The sequence below is a fragment of the Anolis sagrei genome, chromosome 2, assembly GCF_037176765.1.
Source record: "Anolis sagrei isolate rAnoSag1 chromosome 2, rAnoSag1.mat, whole genome shotgun sequence".
Lineage (NCBI taxonomy): Eukaryota > Metazoa > Chordata > Lepidosauria > Squamata > Dactyloidae > Anolis > Anolis sagrei.
In genome coordinates this window covers 267410759-267423518 of record NC_090022.1, presented here as the reverse complement: position 1 = coordinate 267423518, position 12760 = coordinate 267410759, and the positions used below count along the sequence as shown (strand labels likewise).

General features: G+C 42.6%; 1 protein-coding gene across 11 annotated transcripts in view; it reads left to right on the top strand.

The window, feature by feature from the left end:
* The window catches only part of MAST4 (microtubule associated serine/threonine kinase family member 4), a 254427-nt gene that overhangs the window by 140799 nt on the left and 100868 nt on the right, over positions 1-12760 (top strand). For 2 of the 11 annotated variants that reach the window (XM_060761591.2, XM_060761588.2), the window contains exon 1: positions 12033-12436. The exons of the other annotated variants lie outside the window; for them this stretch is intronic. In XM_060761591.2, the coding sequence (XP_060617574.2) occupies positions 12345-12436 (92 nt within the window). In that variant the 5' untranslated portion in view covers positions 12033-12344. Of the gene's footprint in view, positions 1-12032; positions 12437-12760 lie in introns of those variants that run through there. 11 annotated transcript variants of the gene reach the window in all.

Here is a 12760-nt window from a genome sequence, read left to right as displayed (position 1 = left end):
TCACCACTTCTTTGCAGTCTGGAACACCTTTCCCAATGAAGAAGACCTCATAATAGTAATACATATTGTGTTTAGATATTAATATTGTTATGCTGCTATATATTTAAGTAGTGTATTTAGTGTGTTGTCTAAGGCTTCCATGGCTGGAATCACTGGGTTGCTGTGAGTTTTCTAGGCTGTGTGGCCATGTTCCAGAATGCTTCTGGAACGTGGCCATACAGCTCAGAAAACTCACAGCAACTCAGTGTATTTAGGTCATAATGATGAGAGTGAAGGGGATTTTATTATTGAGGTTGTAAAGTTGGTTTATTACTTTTTATTATGTCATATATCTTAGTTTGTGAACATTTCTGTAGAAGGTGTTTGTGGACTTGGCCTAATCCCCCATCCTTTTTAAGTTTGGTCTGAAAAAAATGGCACTTTATTGGAATGTAAGATGTACAGTTTCATAAATTGCCATTACAGCATTTTTCTATGAACTGTAGAGCTTAAAACATATTTGCTATCCCCTGTTATTTGGCACTTTCATACCCTGATTTCCTTGTAATACCTCAAATGAACACTACCATGTTGTGGAATCATTAGGGGTTTCCTAATCTGAAGGGGCTAGTGTATCCAAAGTGGGTAATTCCCATTTTAATACTGTTCAATTGCATAGAATTTTTAAAGTACAGCTTATAGAAAATAAAGAGGAAGTAATTTGGAGTTGGGGCCAAGAGGTTAAATTGTGTTTACAATGCAATAAAATTAGAAGGTTGTGCAGGGGATCAATTATGTTCGATTATGCTTCCATGTCTAAGAAAACTCTATGAAATTCATGCGAGCACTATAGGTTGGCAGGCAACTTGAAGGCACATAAATAAAAATACTTGATATGTTTGTGTACAGGCTCTACTAAAGTGGATTCATGGATGTTGATTGGTAATTATTTGACAGGTATTGCACATTGAAGAAAAACTCAAAACACACAATTTCTTGCATTTTCAGACCACCTGTCCTCTTAATCACAATGTCATAGACCTAGAAGAATATCTTTAGCAGGTAGCTGTCCAGTCTCTTTATTTTAAGATATCCTGAGACCAAATTACCTCCCTAGGAAATTGATTTCATTGCCGAATACTTCACATTGTCAAGCAGTTCCTTCTAATAGTCAACCAAAATTTACCATTGTATAACTTGAAACCATTACACTTAGGACTCAGCTATGCTGACCATTTAATGCGGCTCCAAACCAAATTGAAACTACAGTGGCCACAAAAGCATGCTGCCAATGTGTCCTGCAGAAAGGTGTAGGAAAGTCTGAGTTAAGTCCTTTAATGAGCTGCAGCATGTACTATTGTATCTCAGATCCCAGGACAAAATCCAGTTTGCAGCATGTGGAGTACATTGTAGATACCTGTCCTTTCCATTCCTATCGGTCTCGTTGTCCTTTATTTATCTATCTGCCAGATTGCCCGAACGCCTGGTCCCAAATCCATGTCTTCAATTTCCTTCTAAAGGAAAGGAGGGATGGTGATGATCTAATTTCCCCGGGGAGTGAATTCCATAGGTGAGGGGCCACCACCGAGAAGGCCCTGCTCCTCGTCCCTGCCAATCTCACTTGTTATAGAGGCGGGGCCGAGAGCAGGGCCTCCCCAGAGGACCTTAAACTCCGAGGTGGGACATAGAGGGAGATGCGTTCGGACAGATACGCTGGGCCGAAACCGTATAGGGTTTTGTAGGTCAAAACCAGCACTTTGAATTGTGCTCGGAACTGGATCTGCAGCCAGTGGAGCTGACACAACAGGTGGGTGGTATGCTCCCTGTATGACGCTCCGGTGAGCAATCTGGCTGCCTCCCCCTGGACTAATGGAAGTTTCTGAACAGTCTTCAAAGGCAGCCCCAGGTAGAGTGCATTGCAGTAATCTATCTGGGATGTAACAAGAGTGTGGGCCACCGTGACCAGATCCGACTTCCCACACAAGTGGGAAGGACAAGTTTTAATTTTATGCCTCTGGAGTGCTGGTGCACATCTCTGGAAATGAACAGTTGAGTTCATGTTCTATGGCTAATGTAAAAACCTTCCTGGGTCCATACCAGTTCCAGAACTGTTAATCTAATCATCTGCACAGCAAAATGGGTTCCTCCCAAACTGCATTGAAGTGTGAGTGAGGCTGTGTCTTTAGCTGTACCTTCTGAGCAGGGCCGTAGCCAGAAAATTTTTTTGGGGAGGGTTGACAATTTCGGGGGGGGGGTGTTGAAAATTTTGGGGAGGGTTGAAAATTTCGGGGGGGGGGGGGGGTTTGAAACCGGCCTCCTAGCTCACGCTGAAGCAAGGAGCACAGCAGGAGGCAGAGCAACCTTCAATAGCCTGCAGCTCTACCCCTGTCAACCACCTCCACCAAGTGTGGCCTCCTTAATGAGAGCATTCAACACACACACACCCAACTTGGTTGCTTCACTACATCGGCTATTGCTGCAAGTAATGACAGTGTGAATAAATTGTCAATATTTGCTTGAGATAGTGCTTACAGTTCTGGAGGGACTCTTAATTTTTTGCATCTCATAGACTTAGCATGGGGATTTGGTTAACCAGTTTAAATTCATGAGTAAACCAGGTTGTTTTTTTTTTAAAAAAATCTGAAACATTTCGGGGGGGGGGGGTTGAACCCCTAAAACCACCCTTCTGAGACAGCAGAGAACAGTCCTCATTTTTGTGACATAGCTTGCTGTTACCATGTTACTCACGGTCTTCTCTTCACCAAGCTGATCATGCCCAGTTCTTTCAACTTTTACTTGTGTGTTTTCTTCTTGGTACTTATCATCTTTGTTGCCTTTCTCAGAACTCATTCCAACCTGTCTATAAGTTGGACAAGGAAAAACAAACTGGGGCATATTAAAAGCTGCTATAAAATTGGAATTTGCACTATCTCTACCAAATTGGGAATATTGGGGGTATTATGACATTAATAGAATCTTATCTATCAAGTTTTGAAAGGACAACAGGAACTATTGTTCAATGGCTAATCAAAATCTGGATAAATATTGAGAAGACCGAAAAAATAAAATTACTGGATTCCTGTAGGATCACTACATTTAGTTACAAAAGAGGACATACTTTTTCAGTGGTTTCATAAGCAGGGCTGTTAGTGCAGCCCATATTTCAAAACTGCCTTCGCTTTTGTTTTTCATTTGTTGAGTGGGAAGCTGCTTAAGCATCATAAAAAAGGCTCGAGGCATTTGTGCCTGCTGTGTAGTCAGCTGTACACTTGCCTGATCTATCATAACGATGCTGGCATATTTTTAGGCTACACTAAAAGTATGTAAGATTTTGATTAATATATATACTGTAATGGACACACTGTGATGGCTGCCGACTCTTCTGCCATGACTCATGACTTGCTTAGTGAGATACATTCTAAGTCATCTTCAGTCTTTTAAAGCCATGTTATCTGGTTGTACTTCGAGGGTGCGCCACATCATGTGAAAAAGGCTCTGGGTAAAATGTATTGTTACCTTTACTAATTTGGATAGAATTAAGGACCGCAGAGTGTTGACATGAATAGACATAATAGTATTGGGTTCAAGATAACTAAATATGGATTTATTTCACTCCAGCTTATTGTATATCTGCAGGTGCAATATTATCTTGGTTGTTGTTGTGTCACTATAGGTATTGAGACCAAAAGGCAACAGTGAGTCTAGCACACGTTTCTCCTCACTTTTCTTTGCAACTAAATATATTCAGTCAAATCATTACTTTTCCCCTAGACTGACAAAGAATGTTGGAGGAGGGGGGAGTTGATTTAGAGTTTTCCAGAAAATGCATACTATTATGTAATTTCAAATTGTTAAAAAATCTCTGACAAAGAAGTTTCTTTTACATTCCACCAGCCCTCCATCTTTTCTTTCTCATCCTTTTTAGCAGCACATACTGGTATATTGTGTAGTGGTTTGAGTACTGGACTATGACTCTAGAGATAAAGAGTTTGAATTGGTGCTTGGCTATGGAAACCCACGGGGTGACCTTGTCCAAGTTTCACTCTCCCAGCCTCAGAGAAAGGCCCTTTGCCCTCTCTGAACAAATCTTGCCAGGAAAGCACTGTGATCAATTCACAGTAGGGGCACCATAAATCAAACTAGGTGGTGTTGCAAGCATATCCCTGGTTTGCTGTTGCACGATTTGCGAGAGAATCCTTTTGGCCACATTGGAATTGCAGTAAATAGGTTATGGCAGTGCTCTTTCCAATGTAGTGCAATTGATATTTTATCCTTTAGAGGTCTGATGAGCGTGGGGCGGGGGGTATGCCATGATTTCTTGGTCATAGATGGCCTTTGTGGTATTAAAGAATCCCCAGGATCATGGACACCAGCAAAGTGTTGGATTTCTTGAGCCTTTTTTGTCCGTCAGATGTTCTTGAGTTCTCTGGTCTTTCTTTGGACCCCAGCTTTTGTACTGGTGTAGATCTTTGTCTTAGCAGCACAATTGGTGTCTCTCTGCCATGTTTGGAAGGCTTTCCTTTTTTTTATCAATTAACTGTTGTGATGATGGAGGTCCTCAGTTTGTTCCAGTGTTCCTTAATATTTTCAGGGTATTCTATGGGTAGATGATCCTTGAGTGTTATTTGGAGAAGGGCTCTTGAAGGGCTTAGGTGTTCATTTTTTGCCTTATATTTCTTCCTTGCAGTCTGTGTTTGTGAGCGATTTTGATGGCCATCTTTAATTGGATTAACCCGTGGTCTGTCCAGCAGTCTTCAGCATCAGTCATGGCCCTCGTGAGGAGCACATTGCGATGGTCTCTGGCACATATAATTACCTAGTCTAAGAGGTGCCAATGTTTTGACCAGGGGTGCTTCCATGATATCTTAAGCTTGTTTTTCTAGCAGAGGAGTGTGTTTGTGATTACAAGGCTGTGTTCTGCACACTTGGTGAGAAGCAGGATGCCATTCGGTTTCTGTTTCCAACCCCATATTTTCCTATGTTCCCTGGCCACAGGTTGAAGTCTTGTCCGACTCTTGCATTATAGTCCCCCAGGAGGATGATTTTGTCTTCCTTTGGTATCTCCATAGAACGGTGCCCAGCTGACAGTAAATTTTTTCTTCATCAGCATCTAGTGTTGGCACTTATGATGGTTGCCTGCTAGTTTTTGGCAAGGTTAATTTGGAGGGTTGAGAGTCATTCATTAATGCCAGTGGATGCTTTGGACAGATGCTTAACCAGGTCATTTCTGATAGCAAAGCCAACTCCATGCATTCTTTGTTCTTCTTCAGGCAGTCCCTTCCAGAAGAAAGTGTAGCCTCCTTTTTCTTCCTTCAGCTGTCCCTCTCCTGCTCTCTGGGTTGTTTGATGTGTTGCTGTCTCGATATTAAAGCGCCTCAGATTATTTGCAATAATAGCAGTCCTAGGTTCTGGGAGTTCACTGTCTGTGTTGTATAATAATGTCCATATGTTCCATGTTCCAAAGTTCATCTTTCTTTTTTGGCCGCAAGATGGTGACTCCTCTGGATACAGCAGTCCAGTCTGGGATAAGAGAGGCAGACTAAGTTTAGCTCACCTTTTCTAACCCCCTCCCCATATGGGGTGAGCACAGTGGATCCTAAAAAGGGTTGGTCAGTCGTGGATACAGTTGCTGTACTACTCAACTGCCTCGGACCTTGAGGTAGAACTGAATCCATATTCACCACCCATGTGCCAGTCTGTGATTAGGGGCTTCCAGATTTTACAGTCCTGCCTCCTGTACCATTCGTTAATTGCCATGGGATTTTGGTTTTGTTTTATTTTTCTTGAAAGATAACTATGTGAGAGTTTTTAATGTGTGGAGGTCAGTGCATGGCTGATCAACCTACAGTCTTCACAGAATGAAGTTCCCAACCAGTGGCATGGTTAACACGACAACGGCGGTTTCTCATCTATTGCAGCCTTCTTCTGCCTTCACAGCCATTGTAACATGTACCATGTTAATTTCCGCCTGCTCCGCCATTGAGGTCTCCAGGTCTTCAGATTGTGCTTGGTCTGGATCCTCCTCAGCGACTCCTCCTGGGAGTACATGACTCCGGTCGTTAATAAGTTTGGCTACAAAAGTGGAAATAATATTGGATGTATTTTGGAAGAAGCTTTCAAGTAGTGTCAATAAGTTACAAACTGTGTTTCTACTTCTTCAAGGCTTTCCTTCCTAGTTGTTTCTGTTTACATGTGATCATTGTTAATTTTGATTAAAAGGTTTGCTGAAACATGTTTGATTGCTCTTCTTTTTCGTGGAAGAAGAACCTGTTGTTGTTTTTTTATATTATTTCTGCCTCTCAGACTAAATTGTCTGTTAAAGAAGCAATGCTCAGAAAGTTATTTATTTATTTAACTGAGGGATAACTAGCAATGCATTATCAGAACAGTTTGGATGTTGGAAATTGACACTTTCACAGTGGTTCACTTATTTGTTTTGAATGCTGACTTTTTACTGTTACAAATTCTTGACTGTCTCAGTTTAGGAGCAAGCGATAGCCTGTTATATTTCCCTCTGCTTTAGTAAAGGGATTGCCAGACACCACATCTCTCTATGGCCTCTACCAGTTCCACAGTGTTTAAGTGTTCGCTCACTTTCTCTTTTGGAAACACATCCTGCCACTAGTCGGCAGCATCCCTAGCTATAGCAGCTCTTGAAATATAGCATCTATATTGATGGTTATACTTAACCACATCTGACAAAACAGTTAATCTCTCATCAAAATATATTATTTTTATGTCCTCTAAGGAATTCTATGGTATACTTGTTCTCAGAGTTGGCCTTAGAGTCATGCTGAAGGAGATTTGTTTTATTTATTATTTATTTGTGATATTCATATATCACCCTTCTCAACCGTGAAGGGGACTCAGGGTGGTTCACAGTGTTTCAAGGCAGTTCACAGTGTTAGATAGCAATGGCTAGAGAAGTGTCCCCTCTAGACATTACTTAGGACAGTGTTTCTCAACCTGAGAGTCGGGACCTCTGGGGAGGGATGCAAGGGGGTTTCAGAAGGGTTGCCCAAGATCATGAGAAAACATATTTCTGATGGTCTTAGGAACCCCTTTGGCTGAGAAGGCTGAAGATCCCTCTGTCTATCCTTCTCTTCCTTTTTGGAAACAGACTGCGAATCCTCCCACCATAAGCCCTCCTCCGCTGTGATTGGCTGACCTCTCAGCCAAGGGGAGGGCTGTTTCTGAGACTCCAATGGGGAGAGGAGAGCAGGCATGCTCGGTGCATTGCAGCGTAGTGCACATGTGCAGGCAAGGGAGAGCGTGTGAGGCTGGAGGGAGGCTTGCACCAGCGAGTCCCTTTAAGGCAGGGGGGCTCTGTGCTGAGAGTTTGGCCCAATTGTATCATTGGTGGGGTTGAAAATGCTCTTTGATTGTAGGTGAACTATAAATCCCAACAACTTCAACTCCCAAATGACACCCCCCCCCCCCCGGCATTTGTATTGGGCATTTGTGCCAAATTTGATCCAGTGAATGAAAATACATCCTGCGTATCAGATATTTATTAGGCCTGTTTGATCAAGAAAAAATTTGTTTCTAAATTCGATTCTTAATTGGGGTGTTTTTTTGTTTCGATATTAAAAATATTTACAAAACTTTCCAAAATTTTTTTTTGTTATTTACGAATTTTCGTTATTAATTACAAAACATTTTAGAAAAAAAATTTTTCTTGATCAAACAGGCTAAGTGTGAATGTTGCAGTAATGGTCACCTTGATTAGCATTGAATGGCTTTCTCCCACCCTGGACATTCCATAGATAATATTAGATGACATATAACTCACCATTTGCCTAGTTTCCAACAGACCTCTGAGGATGCCTGCCATAGATGTGGGCAAAATGTCAGGAGAGAATGCTTCTGGAACATGGTCATACAGCCCTGAAAAGTCACGCAGGAGCCAGAGCCGGATGGCGCGCGGAGGCCGCTTGTGAGCGCGCGCGCGCCATCCAATGGGCTCCGGAGGAAGAGGAGGAGCCAGAGCCGGATGGCGCGCGGAGGCCGCTTGTGAGCCCGCGCGCGCCATCCAATGGGCTCCGGCTCCTGCGCCCCCCTCCTCCTCCTCCTCCTCCTCCTCTTCCTCCCAGCTGGGAGGAAGAGGAGGAGGAGGAGGAGGAGGAGGGGGGCGCAGGAGCCAGAGCCGGATGGCGCGCGGAGGCCGCTTGTGAGCGCGCACGCGCCATCCAATGGGCTCCGGCTCCTGCGCCCCCCTCCTCCTCCTCCTCCTCCTCCTCCTCCTCTTCCTCCCAGCTGGGAGGAAGAGGAGGAGGAGGAGGAGGAGGGGGGGGGCGCAGGAGCCAGAGCCGGATGGCGCGCGGAGGCCGCTTGTGAGCGCGCGCGCGCCATCCAATGGGCTCCGGCTCCTGCGCCCCCCTCCTCCTCCTCCTCCTCCTCCTCTTCCTCCCAGCTGGGAGGAAGAGGAGGAGGAGGAGGAGGAGGAGGGGGGCGCAGGAGCCAGAGCCGGATGGCGCGCGGAGGCCGCTTGTGAGCGCGCGCGCGCCATCCAATGGGCTCCGGAGGAAGAGGAGGAGCCAGAGCCGGATGGCGCGCTCAGCAGCAGCCTCCATGCCATTAACGAGCGGAGCTTCAGCTCGTAAAATACATGGGGCTGCTGCTTCGATATTTTTAAACCCTTCCGGGTTTAAAAATATGTTTTGATATCGCTTCGGATATGCAAAAAATAACGATTTTAATACGAAATAAGGAATTAACGAAACGAAACCGACAGGCCTAATATTTATATGACTATTCATAACAGTAGCAAAATTACAGTTATGAAGTAGCAACGAAAATAATGTTATGGTTGAGGATCACCACAACATGAGGAACTGTGGTAAGGAGCTGTGGCATTAGGAAGGTTGAGAAACTTCTTTAAAAGCTCTTTACAAATTCAATATAGTTAATGTGAAGACAGTAGTAATGTGATAAGGGGAACCTGGAGAAAAGCGACAGACCATGAATAAATGCTAAAGCAAGTGCACTACTGTATTTCTTCTATTGTAAGATGCTGTTGATTGCAAGATGCCCTCTAATTTCAGTACACCATCAGAAAAAACATATAATATACAGCAGTGATTCTAAGATGCACCCCATTTTTAGAGATGTTTATATCGGAAAAAAGTGCATCTTCGAATTGAAGAAATACACAATTCAAAGTGCTGGCTTTAGCCTATAAAGCCCTAAATGGTTCTGGCCCAGCATACCTGTCCGAACATCTCTCCCTCTATGACCCACCTAGGAGGTTAAGATCGTTGGGGGAAGTCCTGCTCTCGATCCCACCTCCTCTAAAGAGCGACTGGTGGGAACGAGAGACGGGGCCTTCTCAGTAATGGCCCCTTGCCTGTGGAACTCCATCCCCAGTGAAATTAGATCTGCCCCATCCCTTCTGACCTTTAGGAAAAAAACTGAAAACATGGCTCAAGGATTGGATCAGGCTTTCGGCCAGTAAAGGGAGTAGTGCAATATGAGACTACAAATTAATACAATGATGACTTGGACCAGTCCAGGAATACGATTTGGATCATATGATTTTAATTGATGTTTTAATGCTATGTTTTTAATGGGTTTGGTTTTAACGCTTTTGTTTATTTACCGATGTATTAAAATATGGCATTGAATTATTGCCTTCGTAAGGCCGCCCTGCGTCCCCTTCGGGATTGAGAAGGGTGGGGTATAAGTGCGGCAAATAAATAAATAAATAAATAAATAAATAAATAAATAAATACAATAGTCAGAAATGGCTTACTCATCCCAAATGTGGTTAAAAAGAGCGTAAAGATTATATGTTCATGGTTAAGGGCACTATCCTTCAAGCTGAGTCCTATGTCTCTCGCACTTTCCTGTGGCTCTATGTAGGAATTATTACACATAGGAATTATAAGCCCGAACCCAGCATTTCATGCTCAGCCTTGATACGGTAATTATGATGTTGTCTGATTATTATGTTTTTATTGATTTTTTATTGATTTTTGTTTATCAGTTGTATTTTCTGTGCTTTCTTTTAATCTGTATTCCTGGACTTGTCCCTTTGTAAGCTGCCCTGAGTCCTTCTGAGGAGATGGGTATAAAAAGTAGTAGTAGTAGTAGTAGAAGTAGTAGTATTTATTATTATTGACACAAAAGCACAGTATGTCACAGCAAATTTTAGATCTATATGCTGGATTTCGTATCACAAAATCACAAGTCGAACACTTCCCAAGCGTCTAGGACTGTGTGATGTATTTTCAAATGATGCGCGCAGATCCAAGTAAGGTGGCCTTTTGCAGTTGACAGGTCGTGATTTGTCAATGTTTATTGTTTCCAAATGCCGGCTGAGATCTTTTGGCACGGCACCCATTGCGCCAATGGGTTTATGCCAGGGTCTTTACTGGTTTATGCTACGGCCTTATGCAGTTCGATTTTGAGGTCGTGATAACGGCTGAGTTTTTCCTGTTGTTGTTGTTTGTTTGTTTGTTTGTTTGTTGTTGTTATTATTATTATTATTATTATTATTTGAAACACAAAAAGATGAGTCCACAGCAGACAAGATCACTCTGCTGGCTGTTGTATTGGATCACATGTTGGACACTTCCCAAGTGTCTAGGACTGTGCGATATATCAGCGTATAATGCTTGCAGATCCCAGTAAGGTGGCCTTATGCAGCTTGCAGATGGTAATTTTGTCAGTACAATTGTGTTTAAGTGCAGGCCAAGGTCTTTAGGCACTGCACCCAGTGTGCCGATCACCACTGGGACCACCTTTACTAGCTTGTGCCAGAGTCTTTGCAGTTCGATCTTTAAATCCTCATATTGTGTCAGCTTTTCCAGTAGTTTCTCTTCAATCCTGCTGTTGCCTGGGATTGCGACATCAATGATGCATAGTTGTCCCCCCCCCCCCCCCCCCCACTATTGTGAGGTCAGGAGTATTGTGCTCCAAAACTGTCAGCAAAACTGAATTCGGAAGTACTAGAGTAGTTTGATGTGTTCACTTTCTGTAACTTTTTCAGGTTTGTGATCCCACCAGTTCTTTGTCGCAGGCAGATGGTATTTGTGGCACAAGTTCCAATGAATCATCTGAGCAACAGTGTTGTAGTTATTATTATTATTATGAGATGAAACGAAAGCTGTATTTATATTGGGACTTTTGAGTACGTGAGGTATCAAGGTGTCAGAGTGGAAGAAAGTATGGGGTGTGTAGCTGTAGTTATTAAATAGTTTCTCCCGCCCCACCCTGAAATCTGACTTTTTAAAAGAAGTTGGAATGGTGATGAGCTCTACTTGTCAGAGCAGTGTTCTCCCACTCACGATCCACTCAGCACAACCCACAGGACACCTTATTTTCCCGTTTATGTTTATAGTCTTGGCAGTGCAAGTCAGAAACGTAGCATTATAAAGGGAATTGAACATAACTTTCCTAAGGGCTATTCTCTATTAAGTTTTTAAAGCATGCACAGAGTCCAGTACTGTGTTTCCTTCCAAAACCTGGACACTAGAGTAGCAGTCCCATACAACTACTGGCTGGGTATACAATGGAGGGTGTTTCGGTTTTAAATGTGGCTGATGATTACAGAAAATTGGCATCAGTGAAATGTTTTGACTATGGGCAAAAATGTTCTAGTTTGTGAGTTCCTGTCCCTAAGGCAAACTTTATTTCAGTTATATTATTCAAACCTTCTCCTTTTAAAATAGCAGCAACTCTTTGGATTGTTTGATTGCACATAGATGCAGTGGAAAGTTTAAAGAAGGTAGTGTTATTTTTTTTCTCCAGTGGTAAAGAAAATCCGTTTTTATTCTCAGCCTGCAGTAAGATGAGCTCGACAGGGATAGGTTCAAGTCTTGGAAAAGTCTCTGAAAGATTAGCTCATTTCCAATTTTTCTTAGGGGTACAATTGTTTCATCTTCTTGCTTCGTGTAACCCAAGGATGAAAAACGAACTGTTATTCACTTAATCATACTTCTAAAATAGAAATCCATGTAGAAATTATAGTAACCAAGAGAACTATACAAGGAAAGGAAAAAGTACAAGCTCCCCCTTCTGTTGACTCTGAATGGTATCATCCAAACAGATGACAAAGTACCTTTGGTTGAATCACACGTCCAGGGACAGGGCTTTGCAGCAGAACGGGAGGCTGAACGCGATTGTAATTTGTATTTAAAGCCTAGCAGCACACACATCAGAGAGCCGAAAGGGAGTGGGCGAGGGGAAAGTCAAGATTTAAAAAGAAAATCTTTGAAAATATAGAAGTTGTTTACTACCAAGGAAGCCTAGAGAAGAATCCAGTTGCCTTGCTGTACTGCAAAACTGCATGGAGTGGAGTTAGTGTTTATGTTTTCAGTGGAGAGACAGAGAATTCAAGTGTTTAGTGTGATCAAGAGAAGAATATGGATATGTCTGATCCACATTTTTGGACTGGCCTCTCAAACTTTACATTGCCTCATTTGAGAAGTGGAAACAGGCTCCGGCGAACACAAAGGTAAAACTGATCTCATGAGCTTTTCTACCTGCTTGTCTGTCTTTTCAGTAAGGTTTTCAAACATGGAATAAGCAGTTCTTATACAAATACAGTGGATACATAGTTTGTAAGCAGGTAAACACTGCTCCAGTACTTCCTGCTTCTTTGTTTGAGGTTTCATGCTACTTTTTAACTCTCTGGAGGCTATTAGTGTGTGGGCTTAGGGGTACCTTAAGTATGGCAGTGGGAGGAAAGTTTCAGGATTTGTCTAAGATCATAATTACTATATTTTTAAGCTTTTCAGAAAAAAAACACTTTAATAAGAAAGTTAAATTTTGAATTCAG